Source organism: Periophthalmus magnuspinnatus, chromosome 9 (genome assembly GCF_009829125.3).
Source record: "Periophthalmus magnuspinnatus isolate fPerMag1 chromosome 9, fPerMag1.2.pri, whole genome shotgun sequence".
Lineage (NCBI taxonomy): Eukaryota > Metazoa > Chordata > Actinopteri > Gobiiformes > Gobiidae > Periophthalmus > Periophthalmus magnuspinnatus.
In genome coordinates, this window is record NC_047134.1 from 10603898 (window position 1) to 10621080 (window position 17183).

At 40.3% G+C, this 17183-nt stretch overlaps 3 protein-coding genes across 3 annotated transcripts; 1 reads left to right on the forward strand and 2 right to left on the reverse strand.

The window, feature by feature from the left end:
• Nucleotides 1-1672: 1672 nt before the first annotated feature.
• cldn5a (claudin 5a) lies at nucleotides 1673-3091 on the forward strand. Its single transcript, XM_033972200.2, has one exon. It carries the CDS (start codon nucleotides 1837-1839, stop codon nucleotides 2482-2484), a length of 648 nt encoding a protein of 215 aa, XP_033828091.1. The 5' UTR covers nucleotides 1673-1836; the 3' UTR covers nucleotides 2485-3091.
• A 6809-nt stretch (nucleotides 3092-9900) lies between these two features.
• On the reverse strand, nucleotides 9901-13912 carry cdc45 (CDC45 cell division cycle 45 homolog (S. cerevisiae)). The gene is made up of 18 exons (XM_033972694.2): nucleotides 13731-13912; nucleotides 13532-13591; nucleotides 13311-13403; nucleotides 13088-13225; nucleotides 12869-13015; nucleotides 12739-12797; nucleotides 12616-12664; nucleotides 12155-12216; nucleotides 12040-12090; nucleotides 11848-11967; nucleotides 11594-11725; nucleotides 11416-11514; nucleotides 11176-11337; nucleotides 10962-11100; nucleotides 10812-10895; nucleotides 10625-10743; nucleotides 10300-10376; nucleotides 9901-10119 (listed from the first exon to the last, which is right to left on the reverse strand). Exons 1-18 carry the CDS (start codon nucleotides 13779-13781, stop codon nucleotides 10055-10057), a joined length of 1707 nt encoding a protein of 568 aa, XP_033828585.1. The 5' UTR covers nucleotides 13782-13912; the 3' UTR covers nucleotides 9901-10054.
• An 83-nt stretch (nucleotides 13913-13995) lies between these two features.
• plpp5 (phospholipid phosphatase 5) lies at nucleotides 13996-17063 on the reverse strand. The gene is made up of 8 exons (XM_033972703.2): nucleotides 16947-17063; nucleotides 16322-16430; nucleotides 16120-16228; nucleotides 15886-15976; nucleotides 15733-15796; nucleotides 15523-15647; nucleotides 15178-15348; nucleotides 13996-15101 (listed from the first exon to the last, which is right to left on the reverse strand). Exons 2-8 carry the CDS (start codon nucleotides 16390-16392, stop codon nucleotides 14932-14934), a joined length of 801 nt encoding a protein of 266 aa, XP_033828594.1. The 5' UTR covers nucleotides 16393-16430; nucleotides 16947-17063; the 3' UTR covers nucleotides 13996-14931.
• Between the last annotated feature and the right edge of the window lie 120 nt (nucleotides 17064-17183).

Consider the following 17183-nt stretch of genomic DNA (forward strand, 5'->3'; position numbering starts at 1 on the left):
AGGGGAATCACACTCCTCAGCCTTCCCTGTAAGGTCCATTCCGAGGTACTGGAGAGAAGAATCCAACCATTAGTCGAACCTTGGATTCAGGATTCTTCTCGGTCGCGGAACACTGGACCAGCTCTATACTCTCCATCAGCCCAACCAGTCACTTGTGTTTTGTGGATCTGGAGAAATCATTTGACTGTGTACCTTGTGGTGTCCTCAGGGTGCTCCGGGAGTATGGGGCCCAGGGCCCTTTGCTAAAGGCTGTCGAGTCCCTGTATGACCGAAGCAGGAGTCAGGGCTGTTCCCGGTGCATGTTGGACTCCGCCAGGGCTGCCCTTTGTCACTGGTTTTGTTCATTGTATTTATGGATAGAATTTCTAGGCACAGCCAGGGGCCGGAGGGGAAAACCACAGGATTTCATTGCTGCTGTTTGTCCTGATGGCTTCTTCGATCCAGGACCTGCAGCAGGCACTGGGACAGTTTGCAGCCGAGTGTGAAGTGGCTGGGATGAGAATCAGCCATGGTTCCCTCTCCGGGTGGGTGGTGAGTCCTTGCCTCAAATGGAGGAGTTCAAGTATCTCGGGGTCTTGTTCATGGGTGAGGGACGGAGGGAGCATGAGATTGACAGTTGGATCAGCGCGGTGTCTGCAGTGATGCGTTCACTGTATGGGACTGTTTTGGTAAAGCAAAGTTTTGGTAAAGCAGAGCCCTCGATTTACCGGTTAGTCTCTGTTCCTGTCCCTACTTATGGTCATGAGATCTGGGTACTGACCGAAAAGACAGGATCACGGTTACAAGCAGCCACAATGGCTAGGCGCTCCCTTGGAGATAGGGTGAGGAGCTTGGTCACAAGAAAGGAGGATATATATATTTATACACACACACACATTAATAATTGTGGTGAGGGGCTACATTAATAAATACATTTTTCTTTTTAATCTGGAATCCTGGAATCTGGGCCCTGCTCATGGTGGGCCATCATACATCATACGCCATACATCATACATCATGCATCATACATCATACATCACACATCACACATCATACATCACACATCACACATCACACATCACACATCACACATCATACATCACACATCACACATCACATATCATACATCATACATCATAATCATACATCATACATCACACATCACACATCATACATCACACATCACACATCATACATCACATCATACATCATAATCATACATCATAATCATACATCATACATCACACATCATACTTCATAATCATACTTCATACATCATACATCACACATCATACTTCATACATCATACATCTTACAGTGATGGAGGAGAAGCCAATTGGCCAATTACCCACGAGCAAACTATCTGTGAAATTGATCACGTGGGCCACTAGTTGTTGCTTGACTCCATTCACGGCGTGTCTTTAAGAGATCCTGGAGCCCCCTCCCAAATGCCTCACTGTCTATTCGCTCATTTCGTTGTAAATAACTGTTCAAACGCACAAAGGTTTCTGGAGCGCTTTGTTCAGCCTCACAACTTCCCAGCGCTCTCATTGGTCCTCTCAGGATGCGGTCGCAGCTGATTGGACTAAAGTTTTTTCTGCGCTCCAAAACACCCCCCTCCTCTCAGAGAGGCTATTCGTGGTCCGATGCTACTGTGGTTCCAGTTGTTTTCACATCACCTCGTTCACAAAGACAGTGGCGCTGCGATTCTGTTTATCTGAAGTTTGAACCATGTGCAAGTAACAAGGAGAAACTTCTCTGGGGATAGACAGACTCAAAAATCATCCTGACGACACATTACTCTCTGTAAAGAGTGTCTTTTACTAAATTTGGATAGTTATTTTCTGTTGGAGCAACATGGTGTCGGCCGGTCTAGAGATCCTGGGACTGGCTCTGTGCGTCGTGGGCTCTCTGCTCGTGATGGTCGCGTGCGGACTCCCCATGTGGAAAGTAACGGCTTTCATTGAGGCCAACATCGTGGTCGCTCAGACCATCTGGGACGGCCTGTGGATGAGCTGTGTGGTTCAGAGCACGGGGCAGATGCAGTGTAAGGTGCACGACTCTATCCTCGCGCTCAGCCATGACCTGCAGGCTGCCCGGGCGCTCACCATCATCTCCTCTGTGATGGGAGTTTTGGGGCTGATGGTGGTTATTGCGGGTGCGCAGTGCACCAACTGCATCCGCACAGAGTACGTCAAAGCCCGGGTGGTGAATGCCGGGGGAGTCATTTACATCATCAGCGGCCTGTCTGTGCTGGTCCCGCTCTGCTGGATGGCCAACAACATCATATCGGACTTCTACAACCCGCAGGTGCCTGCGTCAAAAAAGAGAGAGATTGGCGCAGCGCTCTACATTGGATGGGCCGCGACTGCGCTGCTGCTCATCGGCGGAGCGCTGCTCTGCTGCTCTTGTCCTTCCGGCGGTAATTCGGGATATTCAGCCAAATACGCACCAACCAAAAGAACCACGCAGAACGGAGAATACGACAAAAGGAATTACGTGTAGCGGCGCGACCCGTGCGCGTAAAGACCAGACGCAGCTTCCTAAAAACTGTTTAAAATGCCAGACTCTTTTTGCACCTGTTGGGTTTCTCTGAATTTACGAATCACTGGAAGCGCCTCATCTGTACTGACCACTTACTCTGGACTAATCTTTTTGTACCGGACACTTGACAAGGACTTTGTGATACCTAAAAGAGTACCTTGTTGGTACTTTCGTATGTCATCCAAAATCTTAGTTATGAATTGTTTACGTTTGTATGTTTATAAAGCAGAGGACCTGTCCTCAGATGTTGCCTGGTCTTTTGCTCTGGTATGCTTTGTCAGCACAATGTTGTACAGTAGGTCTCTCCTTTGTGAACGTAGTAAGAGACAAAAAAGGAAAGACGCGCGCACGCGTAAAGCCTTAACTGGTCATTTGTACTGAATTAAACATTTTAAATGGACTCAAGTGTTTTTGTTTTTTATTACTGTCGATGTGGTTGGCATAATCCATGACTACTTTGGCACCTGCGTAATTCATTGTTCCTGCAGGTGGTTACTTTCTCAAACTTTTAAATAAATGGTGTTTAATGTTAATGTAGGCTCATGATTGCTTATTTACATGTAAAAGATGCAATATTATTTTTCTTCTCTAAAATTAAAGTGAGCATGTTGTTAAAATACGTGGATTAAGTGTGTTATTTAGATTAAAAGAGGTGGCATCGCGGCGTGTGACGGGTGTCCTGCTTGGCAGTGCGTAATGTCTGTGTTCCCACCATGATTCCACATACCCCCACGGCGGGAGAAAGTATTTTGTTTAGCCATAGAAATTCAGATGACAATGCCCTTTCTGAAAGAGTGGGACTCTGCTGTTCAGTTCACAATACTCCGGTGCCCACCACCCCTTTCATGGCACCCCCACCCGCGCGTCAGACTCAGTGAACAGCGTCCAAATTAGTGCTACGTACAAACTTCCCCTAAGTCAACGACTGTATTCATCAGGCGCACACAAAACACTTTAAATCAGCACGTGATAAATGTTGGGTTTAGGCTAATTGCAAACATTTTAGGCTTCATATAATTAATGTCATATCTCATCTATCTCGATTCAGTAAATAAAAAGTCTATAACAAGTAAATATGTGGCTCATGACTGGATTTCCAAAGATTACCATACTTGTTTTGCTGGTCACTTAAGAATCTTAGCAGGTCAGATGACTTCTTAACAGAAACAAGAATTCTACATCCAAATGTAAGACAGTGTACAATGGAACTGTGACTTAGTGTTAAACTTAAGAAATAAATCACCCTCACTGCTGTTTTAAGTGGCACAAAACTGATAAAGAATTTCCACTGAAGAGTTTCAATAAACAACAGGAAATTAAGGTGTAACTTGTGTAATTTTTTCTGGTAAAGGGTTTGTCATTTGCTTTGTAATTGCTTTGCCTGAAATGTTGCACATTGTTGCATTAAAACTATGGGGACAAGGCCAAGATACAGGTCAGATCTGTGGAGAGGTGACCAGTGTAAAAATGCATGTGTATCTTTGGGCATTAAAAACACAGAAATGGCAGGTTGAGAGAATAACATATCACGGAAACAAGCAGAACACCAGAAAAGTTAAACAGTGAATGACATTAAAAAGACATTTATTTTTAATTTTCAAGTGATGAAAGGTTTATACTGTAGCATTTCAACATACAGACAGTTTTGTGGATCAATTTAAGATGAGATTGGTCATTTAATTAGTATTTTATCTCTTAGTCTAATTAGTCTGACTCTCTTCTATTTCCAGTAATCCAGTGATCTGTGAACAAAGGTCCGGCCGGTCTGTCCCAGAGAAAAGTTTTTGTCTTTTTGTTAGTTCCACTCCTTCAGTCGTCTTGCACAGTGACGAAGCGCCGGCCGGCTCTGTGTGGGGGTGTGTGCAGAGTTGGGGGTGCACCTTTAAAAAGACCCACAAACAGAGAGGCAAACAGGGCCAACAACGTCACTCAATGGGCACTCTCCATGGAAACCAGTTGGGACCTGCAGTTGCCTAGTGACGTGAGCCTATAATGTGGTGGTATGGATGCAATAATAAAAGGCCTGGGAGCTGACATTCCAGCTGGCCACACCGCGGTCTGGAGTAAGCAACAAAGGTTTACACGGTGCCTGCAAAAGAGCTGTCACAGCATAAATATTTGTGTTTCTTTTTATTGAACAAATACAGTAAACATAAGAGCTGCTTAAGAGGTAATAAAAGATAAGCCTTTGGTGTCTCAAAGTTGGAGACTTTCAAATTGGATATGAGGAAATAATTCAAGTATTTCCTTTCAAAATTAACATGAAAAATAAGAAAAAACATTAGCATTCAAATGTATACATTAATCCTACTGCTCATATTCACATCAGGATTCATGGGTTTGCTGTTATATGGTGCAATTTTGAGGACAACTGACACTCAAAACGATATAATATTTGGTTTTGAATTGTGAATTCCTATGACTGTGGTCCTTTTCATCATTCTGAAACCATAAGTGTGGGGTAAACCATCACAGGCTGAAGCGATGGGCCTAAACATAAATGATATTCAGGAATGCTCATTCCACTGTGATTATGTCACTGAAGGTCTCACAGACAAAGCCCATACCTCCACGTCACTCTCTGACCTCTAAACTTGACCTGTCTGGCCTCAGAGGCTGAGGGCCGCTCCACAGATTTACTTTCTTTTCGCATCTCACTCAAGGTCAGACAGAGAGCGCTCATTTTCCTGCACAGATCAGTGAAGTCATCAGTCCACAGTCCTCTCAGCCTTTGATCACTCCCATGATGTCACTTTGAAAACATTTGAACACTTTTTTAATCCCACTTGTGTTAATCTTCTATTTGTCAGTGTTGCCCTCTGTATAATACAAAAAAGACTCATTAATCCCTTGTGGAGCTTGTGTAAATATTGTTTCATGTTTGTAATAAAAATACAATACATTTTTTTTAACTAAAAATGCTGTTTCTCTCTAAGCCATAATGATGTTCTTATTCCATTAAAGACGATCTGTGTAACCTTTCCGGGTAGAGTTACTGTTACGAATGAAAGTTTATTTTATTTAAACACAATGGCCATTCAAGGAAAATTTCTTAAGTGACTCATGGCCAGTAACAGGTGCATAAGCGCAGAGACGTCTGAGCTTTACTGACACACAGTAAGAGTCAGCAGGTGGTAAAGAGGGAGGACGCGTGTTTTTTGGAAGTTAAAGACCTCATAAAGGAACAAAGGAAGAGTCAACATGGTGAAGCGGGAGATCAGAAAAACACCTAACTCTTTTTCTTGTATGTGACACATTTTATAGCTCGTGTTGTGAGTCACAGGTTTTACACAGGCGGACTTCCTGTGCAGCGGACAGTGAGACGGGAAACAGGAAGGAACTCAGAGGGTGTGGAGAGGAGGGGCGGCCTGGGCTCACTCTGTGCTCACTCTGTGCTCACTATGTGCCCACTATGGACATTTAAACACAAAAGGATCAAATGCATTAAAATAAAGGTCAATATTTAAAGATGCACTGTGTATACTTTCTGGTGGAGGGTCAAGAAGTCCCATTTTCAAGCTGTGGAAACCATCGTCTGTGACCATAGCAGTTAAGCAATTCAAAAATATTATAATTTTTGAATGGGGAAAGGTCCTTTATGGGTCCTCACCAAGTCCTTCAAATCAGGAAACCCATGAATAACTTCTCCCTTTGACAGATAAGTGGCGGATCCTTCATCAGAAAAGTTATACATTGCATCTTTAAGTGTTGAAGTACAAAATTGCACCTAGTATTGAAGTATAAAATGGCACTTCTTTACCGTAAATGAGAGTTTCAATTGAAAAAGGAAAGTGAACAATAGAACTTTAAAGGTGTCCTAAGAACCTTCCTCCAAGACAAGCAGGTGGTGGGCCATCTGCTTGTCTCCCATCCCTTTCAGAAAAGTTTGTGCACTTTTAATAAAGCCACTGCCCTCAAATAACCTGAAAAGATTCACAAAGTATCAATCGCAGTTGTAATATGACACAATATTTAGATACCAGGGCATAATATCTACAATGTAACAGCATTTATAAAGCACCAGGTGAAATGTTTTTCCTAACGGCAAGACAAATATAGTGCTACTGGAGGGTTTAATCTTGGAAATATGCTGATTTGAGGAGTATTCACTCCTTGTAAATGCTTGTTTAAATGACATCATTTCAGAGTGCTGTAAATCCTAAGAGCATTTCTAAAGAAAATAAATAGACTGTTAAAGAAGACTGGATGGAGCAAAGTGGTGACTGACAACCCACCGCTGAGAAGATGATGACGCTTGGCAGCTCAAGGAATGTCTGGAGTCGATGGGGAGACATTTCTGATTTGGCATGGTTGACAACTGTTTACAATGTTTATTCAAAATCAAGTATTTAACCGTGGCCATTAGAGTTCTTTCTGTCCCCCAGGTGAAATAAGGATCTGACTAATCAGCTGGAATGCAAGCAGCACATCAACAGGATTTTCATTTTCACTGTAGCATCTTTCATGGACATAACTGCTGTCCTGATTTGTGTTAAAATGGGAATTCATGTAAGATTATATCAAAATTGTTATGATGAAGGTATGCAACTTTTGAATATTGAGTTTAGATGCAATGAAAAGTTTCAACGTTGATTAACACAAACAAATATTTTCATTGTAAGACGGTTTAAGGATAAAGTCGAAATGTGCACTTCAGAGGTAGTTTACAGTTTGTCACCTCTGTACGACAAAGAGCTCTTGCATGACCGAACCACCTACCACAGAGAGACACGAGTGGATTCACACTGTAAGCTAAAATAAAGCAACAGACACAGACACACACACACACACACACACACATGTTGGACTTAAATTAAGACCATTGCATGGGCAGTTAGGGAATGCAAAGCTCTTTCAAGGCCAACAATTCTGTATTCTTCTGATTGCACATGCTCAGTGCTTTCCTCCTTTTGTCCCGTGGAAACACTGCTTTGTTTAATAGCTTGCTGAACTGAGGGCACTTAAAGGACTCAACCTGCACAAGAACGTGAGGGGCCTGTCCAGAGCTGGTTCAGCAGAGATTCTCTTTATAACTGAGAACAATTTGTGACATTTTAGAAGAGCCGCCTCTACACAAACAGATGGATGTTTAACTTTATTTCAACCTCTGCATGAAGTAAACAATAGGCAAATTGCTAACTTAATCTGCAGGTTCCCAACTGAGAATGAAAAAAAGTAATAATTTTAAAAACTACCCACCTTTATTAAAGCTAAGAGGATGTTGTTCACTGGATGTTTGTATTTGATGCTTTGACAAAAGTTGAGAAGTGCAGGTGCAAGATTTGGGGGTTATTCAAGGTATTGTTGATAACACAAACCTGTGTGTTTCATCTATATCATTATTATCTCCTTGCCATAGACTGTTATGTCGCCATAGACAGCTACAGCAGCACCTCTGTGTAAGCTCAGGGCACATGCAATATGACTGAGTGAGCACCTCTCACAACAGCCCCTCAGCGCTGCGTTTGTGCGTGTGTGTTTTGGTGCCACATTCCTGAGACTCAGAGCAGTGGAAAGGCCAGTGGCCCCACTCACCAGAGGTGCACCAGGGGGCGGAGAGCAGTGATTGATGGAAGAAGAGAGAACTGTGATGGGCGAGATTTCTTACCAGGCCATGCTGTGTCTTTTGGCATATTCTTCAAATTGTTATGTATGTATTATGATTTATTTTATTAAGTTTCTGGCTAAGTATAGATATTACACTGACACAGATATGGCCGCCACAGGTACCAGCAACATCTCTGAACTCTGACCTCCATCACTTTGCAGTTGCACTAATTTATACTTTCCAGTTTATAGGCAGTATAGGGTGAGGTGTTTTGCTCAAGGACACAATGACAGAATGCACGGCCAGTGTTGGGGATTGCACAGGGCCATGGATCAACATCTGTCTGAAAAAGACCAACTTCTGTGTTTATGTGTGTATTCAAAAAATATCCAACCTTTCATTATCACATCCTGTCAGATCTTCATTGTCTACAAATGTTTCTGGCCAACCACCAACTCTTTTTTCCACGAAGACTTAGTTTAATGCCATACTGTGGAACATTCCAGGAAAAGGAATAACGTCTCGATGGACACAAGCTCTCGACCAGAACAAATAGTACACAATGCACCTTAACCTTACAAGTTTACTCAAATAACAAAACATAGGTTCACACATTCAAATGAGAAAACAAACTGAAGTAATAAACCTTCCATGAGGCTGTAAAACTGGATCAAAACAATAAATTAAGTGCAGGACTTCTGAGAAAGTGTTAAGAAATGACGCACAACCTTTTTGATTTTGACAATGAGGAACTTGCATTGGTTTCCCCTCATGTGAGTACTCCAGAGCTACCAGTCCATTTGGTTGTTCCTGTAGCACTCTCCTTTAAGGTCATGGTCCCGTCCTGGCGCAGAGGGGATAAGGATCTTGATGAGGCCCCAGAGAGCGGAGTAGACTCCACCTTTCCAGTCCAGCTCTGGGCCAGCAGCACCAGCAGGAAAACAGGCCTGAACGTTCAGATCTGGAGCAAGGTTCAATAGCATTTACCATTTTTCAGATTTTCAGTTTATTTAACACCAGTTTCTGTTAATGAATTAAAGGCGCATTGTGTACATTTTGGAGCCTTACCCGGCAGTTTGGCTTCATGCTTCGTAGAGACAAGCAGACACCTGGCCCAGTAACAAGTCAGGTCTGTGGAGAGGTGACACAGCTCACAGTAAAACACTCATAATTGAATAAATATATGTTAGATAAGTTTAAATTAATGCCATACCATTTCACTAACATCAAACCCAACCAGAAGTTACATATTGTACTATGTAAGTTTCGGTGGACTGTCTGTTGTCTGTCCGCTCTATGGAGATGTCAAAACTTTGTCTGGAATGTTCCACAGAATAGCATTAAACTCATTTATCGGCGATGTGTGTGATGCCACTGGGCCAAGGTCAGATGTGAGATTACAGTAAGAATGAAATGCCATACTGTGGAACAATCCAGGCAAAGCAAAACATATAATCTCCATGAAGACAAGCAGGTGGCAGACATTTCACTAGAAAAGTAACGTTATGGACTGTTAAGTATTCAAGTTTGAACTACAGAAATATTTGAAAAGAGAGATCACTTGGAATCAGCCTTTGGCCCAACTCAAACGCTTCTGCCAGGTATTTGACTCATGACTGGAATAAATGTGATTTCTAGTAAACTCCCCGAGCCCCTTACCAACGAAATCCCCTTATCTGTTACTCTAGGGGCCAATAGGTTTGTTATGAGAATGTTTAATAAGAAGCACTCAAGTGATGAAAGATTAGCTGCCTAAAAACACATAACAGAATAAGAAACACTAAACTGCAATACAACTAACCTTTTCAAAATAAAAATTATTTAATTGTAAGTTTTTAAAACAATGTCATCAGACCACTGAAGTTTATTAAATACATATAAAAACACCATTCAAATAAATGTAATGAGATAAAAACTGATAAAAGGACAATTGAAACATTTACAAATATACAAACACAAAGAAAAGTGGTGTCATAGGGCGTTTCAAGACAGTAGAGTGATAAGTGCATCCAGGAACTTGCTTCTGTCCTCCATTTTCAGCTCAATTACTGCAAGAAAGTAAAATCTTTAATTGCTGAACAAGAGTGCCATCTAGTGGTCAAAAATCATACTGTCAAATGTCTGCAGGTCTTTCCAAACTACTGCAGAAAGCAAACAATTTATTGAGAAAGCCTTTTTGTGGCCATTTCACTTGAATGAACTCAATAGTATGTGTCCATTATACTTACTTGAAGTGTCAAAATGGTCATGCAGTGTTCTGGAGCTGGTGCTCTCAGCTGCTTTCTCAAATGCCCGACCGAAAAAACTGAGAAAAAGATTCATGACACTATTATTTCATAATCGCACAGACAGAAAGTTTAACACACATGTTTTTCTCACACTGACAACATTAAAAATAATAATTCCAATACAACTTAATGAATAAACTTTAGGTAAATCTTCTAGTCTAGTATTGCATATAACATCAGGGCAGAGTTGATGACTTCTAAACCAAATATATATTTTGAATATTTAATACATTACTCCAATGCCTCATTTTACAAATAAACTTACTTTTTCTTATCTGATGTTTCTGATTCCGGTGGAATTCCAACCACAATGACTGTTCCCTTCTCGATGTCCTTTGGAGCAGCCATAATCAGAGGCAGCAGTCTGCAGCGTTTATTTCTTGTCTGAGTCACATAAATAAATTAAGTATTGTGACTGAAACAGAAATTCTGTATAGTTTTAAAATGCTTACAGATTGGACAAAGGCTTTGAGGAGGTACTTGCAGAGCAGAGTCAGAGCCAGTGGCTTTGAAAAGAGCTTCACATCAGGAGTTCCCTATTTAACAAAAAAAATAAAAAATTATAATCTAATGACTCTTGCAATATATTTTCAATGACGCACCTCCATAAGGTAACAGTAGAGGAAAGGACCCTGGGACAGGATGAGGTTGGTGCAGATGCAGCTAGCCACAGTTTGCTGGATCGCCATCAGCTTCTTTTTGGCCAAGTCAATACCTGAATGAAGTCTTTCAAGGTTACTCCTGCAAAAAAATAATAAAATTAAAAGGTTTAAAAGTGGCACAATCTTTTAAAGTTTCTATTTTTATCTCACACACCTGGACAGGGAATCAAGAGCTTTAATAAAGTTATCACTGTCGTTCTCATCTTTTTCTGTGCTCTCCAACAAAGCAGCTGTAGCATGGACCATGTCACTGGCCAAGAAGCGGTTCTTGAACCCAAAGTGGACCCCAAATGTTTGGATGCGGATGTCCTTCATGCTTTGAGGGAAAAAAGGGCATTCATAATCAATTCTGTGCAAGGGTAAAACAACATGCTTGAACCCATTAAATACGCACCCGTATTTATTGGAAGATTCTTCAATGATGTCCCTCAGATTTTCTTTGATAGACAGGTCCATGGAGTTAAACTTCTGCCTTACTTGCTTTAGAGGCAAGCTGTAAGTGTTTTATTAAATTAAAACACAAAAATGTTTTTACACAATTGTCTTGTTTGTAAAACTTTGTCTGAACTCACCCCATGTCGGCAAGGAACTCCTGGAGTTTTTTTTGCCCATTCAGAGTCCATAATTTAAAATTACATGTTGTGTAACAGGAGTTACAGATGCTTTCATACAGGGACCAGTGCTGGTAAAGAGTTAGACGCAGACTATAAATATTTGTTAAAGAAAAAGTGCATTGCCTGGAAAAAGGCATAAATAAGAAAAAATATTTTCAAACAATACCAACACCTGCTTTATTAACACAGAATATGCACAAAGCAAAGGATACTCGTATTCAAAAGAGATTCTCATGCAGTCGATGGAGAGGGAGTTTTCCTCATCTTCATTTTTGTGATTATGACGAGACACGTGGCGTTGTAAAGTAGCAACATCTGTAATATACTTCATACTGGAAAAGACATGTGTTTAAATGTAAAATCATTAAAAACTGTACTTGGTTGTGCCTGGACAGTTCTCTTACTGTGTGATTTTATCATGAATCCACTGATCTGTGAGACCGATGATGGACCACCTAAAAAGAAACATTATAGCCTTAAATTGATCAAATTTATGTAAGAGATTGGAAAGACATTTACCAGAGCATGTCTTTGGTGTCTTTTGATAAAACCCAGGCCAGTTCGAAAAACATCATTGAAGCCTGACAAAAAAACAAGAGAACAAATAACAAACCATAGTCTCCAAAAATATTGTCAAAGTGCATTGCAATTGTTATGGGTCAGAGCAGCTAATTTTATCCTTTAATTTTAGGCATGCACTTACAGATACTGAGATGAGCTCCTATCAAAAAAGATCATATTGGTTCCAGGATCAAATTAGCCGATATTCTACTGATCTTATAAAATTAACAGTTACATAACACATTTGGATCAGTTTTGTCATAATTTTCTTTAACCACAAGAAAAATAAATACGTAATTTTCAGCCTCTGCTCTGGTATCGGTTGATAGTATTACTGTGAATCTGCTGATACTTTAAGCCAAACAATATCGTAACTGAAAAAGCTAGATCAGTGCATCTCTAGGCAATTTGACACTCACCGACGTCCCATGATACTCATACTGCTCATAATCAAAGAGGATTTCCCTTCTGTAAAATGTAAGAGGAAAAGATGTTTTATTACATGTATTTTATAATGTATTTTAAAAAGTCACCAATACAACCTTCGTGCTTCCCACTCCCTCTTCTCACGCTGTCGCTCAATTCTTCTTTCCATTGCACCCTGAGAAATCAGATATAAAATTTAATGCTAAGATATTAAGACTATGCAGTATTTTACAAGCTTGAACATACCTCATCAAATCTTCTCCTTTTACCAGACGGTTCTGACCCTTCATCACTTTCATTCCCAGAATCATCCTCTTCCTCCTCTTCATCTCTAAAGATATCATCATAGGAAGGCACACCAAGGTCGTCATCTTGTTTGATCAACAGTTTCACCTGAACAATGAAGTAAAAGTAAAATAAAACATGTATACAGTTGGGTAGGGAACCTCTAAGAATGAAGTTTACCTGGCTGTCATTGTAAACATTGACCACATCCACTGGCCTGTGAGTGTCACAGATAAAAAATAAAGTGTTGTCATCAGGTTGCAGCATCTCCAGGAGGTCCACATTAGCTCCACAGTTAATGAGAACAAAGTAGCTAAACTAAAACACAAGCAGACCAAAATTAAATGCAACTTCATAACTTACTGCATTGTTCTGTAATCTCCAGTTATCCAGAAAGACCCACCTGTTCTTTGTGCTCAAGGAAAGCTGTGCCTAGATCTTGCCATCCACTAACAGGCACCAGAGTGTATTGTACTTGATCACAGTGGAACAGAGCCTAGAAACAAAGTTTATCATTTCAGCTTTTGAGCAAGGAGGATATGAATTCTTGATTAGTGGATGAAAAAGTTGTGCATTGTGTGTTTATTCAAATTAAAACTACACGGCACGTCAGACGTGTTTTACCTGTAATATCTTACAAGCGCAGAGAGCGTCAATATCTGCTGCAACGAGGAGAGCCACTCTCTGGAACATCAAGATTCATATTTGTTCACATTTGTTCATATTTATTCATATTTGTTCATATTTGTTCACATTTGTTCATATTATACGAGCGCACACAACACAGGACAGCACTGAACTGTTTACAGAATAAACTGCTTACCTGGTTGGCCACAACTTCATAAAATTCCTTTCTAATGTCCGTGATAAACATTTTGAATGAACTGTCAATATAAAACCGTTAAATTGAACTTAAAACCATATAAATAAAAACCCTGGTCGAGGTTTGTTTCTGCTCAAAGCGGCTTCTCTGTGGAGTTTGTTCCTTGTCGAAAATGTGGCGCCAAATCGACACGTCACGTCCGGCCAATCACGAAACACGCTGTGAGTGACGTCATACGTCATGTCAACGAAAATAAAGAATCAGTGAGCGATAATTTCTTCTTTATTAAGAAATTTAGATCCATAATTGGAAATAGTTGGAAGAAAATAAAAACTATTATGAGGAAAAAGCAGCTTTATATCAGTGACCCACGAACAGAAGTTTACCCATAAAGCAAAATGGCAAATGGCTTAAGCCTATGTAAACATAAAATAAATGCATGATTTATGAAATCATAACACAGATACCACATTTCCCAAAAAGAAAAATAAATATATGTAAAATGACCATTTACATGTATTTCAAAATTGCATGAAAAGAGGTAAGGAGGTAAAGAAAGGCAGCATGCCTGTTTATAAACCTTTGTCAAAAACTGACTGAAAAGAAACATGATCTTGTACAAGACATGTTAGAGACCATACACTAACATGCAGTGCTCTTCATTCCCAAGTATTACAACAAAGTAGAAAACAAAGGCACAATGTATTGTTTTTGTACTACACTTTGCCTGAAATTACTGGAATTTACCTGTTTAAATATTGACCACAGCAAAGTTGCATTGACCTGTAAAACACGTTATGCCAGTATAGAGCAATATCAAATACTGGCTCAGAAAAAACAGACTCAAGTGATGTCTAGTTCAAGGACTGTTGTGCTGACCACCGGTGAACAGGTAATTGCCTGAAACAGTGCTACATAAACATAAGTGTTTGGACTTTGGATTTAGGTTCAGTTCACAATATCTGACATTGATATGACAATCAGAACAGACCCCTGATCCAGCATAAAAAGTACATTTTCTAAGTGCATGTTTGCAACATTTTAAAACATTGCACTGATGGTGCCTGGAAATGATCAAATTATTCAATAAGCCTTGATGTTTTATACATACTGTGCATTGTGAAATTCAGGAAAAACACATCTGCAGTAATAGTATAAGTTTGAAAAAAAAAAGGAAAACAAGTTATCCACAGTGGTGGATCTACAGAGGCAGGGAGTAGCTGAAGTTGGTTAGCTTGCGTTCCTGTGCAGCTGGTATACTTTCTCTTTGACACAGAGGCCTGTGGCAGTCAGGATCATGAAGAGCAGGGTAGTGCTGTCTATAGCACAGCCAGGCAAATGCCAGACCCAGTATCGACCCAACCAAAACATCTGTAAAAAGAAAATTAACAAGTGAGCTTAAATGATTGTACGGCTGAATTGAGTAACATGTTGTGGTATTTCTGACCTTGCCAGTGGTGTTTGTAGTCACAGGTTCTGGACAGGGCAATCACTGTTGCCAAGAGTAAAGGAGTGAGGAAGGCACACAGACGCCATGATCTGCCCTGTCCAGTTGGGGTAAAGCAGTGCAATTTTCCTGCGATGTAGAAAGCGGTGAACCCCAGTCCTGCAAATGCAACTGAGAGAAAGAACCAGAGGTGACCGAGACATCATGTGCCCACATCTTAAGGACTGCCTTCTCTTAACACATCATGCTAATGTGTTAGAGAAGGCAGTCCTTAAGATGTGCCCACATCTTAAGGACTGCCTTCTCTTTAACACATTAGCATGATGTGGTAAAAATGGGCCTTACATGAAGAATGCCCACTGGGGAAACTCTTCCTGCCCTCAATAATAGTGTCTGGGTCTCCACTGCACCGCAGCTGTGGGTTCTCAATGCCATCTGGGAAACAGCGATAGTAGAAGTCTGGTCGTGGCCTGGAAAGAAACCGATGCACACAAAAATAACTGGATCACTTTGGCGTCATAGAAAGGGGTAATCAATTCTCAGTGTAGCGCTTACCTGCCAACAATCAACTTGATGACATTTGTGAAAACGCCATTTAACACCAGGGTCAGAGTCACAGCTGAAGACCGGTCAAGTGAGAATAAGAAATAAGAAATAACTAAAAATAACAAATACAACAAAAATATATATAGCTGTTAATCGACCTACCGAGATAAGATTCTTTCAGATCTCCATTTTGGGTCTTCTTCATGACCGTAAAAGCCATGATCACAAGAAGTGGAGTGAAACAAGCTATACTCTGGAAGAAAAAGTTAGTTTTTGATTACCTGCATCAAAGAAGAGAGTATGATAAAGACATATTTTTGTAACAATAGGATAAAAAGATATGTGATTATAGAGACTGATAGGCCTGTAGGGCATTTTAAAAATGAGATGACCTACAAACATAAGTAAGGTGGGCACATGGTCGACTTCAACACGGTGGAACTTGTAAAGCCACATCTCCTCTGCCTGGATCTGCCGGGAAAAAGGAGGCAGCTGCTCGGTCACACTATGAACATAGAAAAAGCAGAACAACGTTAACTTATCAAAGTTATAAAACACCCTGTAATGCAAGCTAGAAGAAACATTGGGATTATCTCACAGAAAAATAAGCAGAAGTCCGATTCGGACGAAAACCTCTAAGAGGAAACCATCAAATCGTCTCCTCTTCATTTTGGTCTCTCTGGTCTTCAGTCATCAGCACACAATATCTGCCACAGTAAAAATACAAAGTAAATCTATAAAACATGTTTAGCCTAACTGTATGTATTATTACCAACAGAAGATTTGGGCTAAATAATTTACCGTAAACAAAATATAAGGAATACAATTTGATATTGCATTTTCTAACAAACTGTTCTTTACTTTTACTTTACAGGTGTACATGTAGACACAATGACCTTGTAGGTCTATCATAATTTGACAGGTGTCTGGTCAGCTTGCACTAAAGCCTTTATCTGCTCCATGTGTGTCACTAAATATATTTAGTTTGACAGTAATAATAATAATAATATACTTAATGCACATTCTTTTTCCCCCATTGTAAAACCATTAAAATAGCAAAGCAGAACAGGACAACGCAGCAACAGCAGCTCCTGCATCAAGGAAACGTTAGAAGAAGAAGCCTACATGCTAGCAACATCTGTAAACAACACATCTGCCACATCCGCATTCTATACAGCACATAAAAAGAGAGAATATTATTTCACAGACGACATTTTTCTTACCATATTTGTATATTTGTACTAACTAGGCCCTGGCTTTGCTCGGAGCCCGAGGAAGAACGAATCACCTAAATGTAAGAGATGCCGAAGAGACGAGCGTTAAAGACATGAAGGCGCGGCGTACTTTAGACCCTTTCAAAATAAAGTCACATACAACCTACCAACATAGAATGGGACATCTTTATTTGGTTTATTTAGTTCAAAATATGGTTATCCCTACAAGTAATGCCTGTATATTTT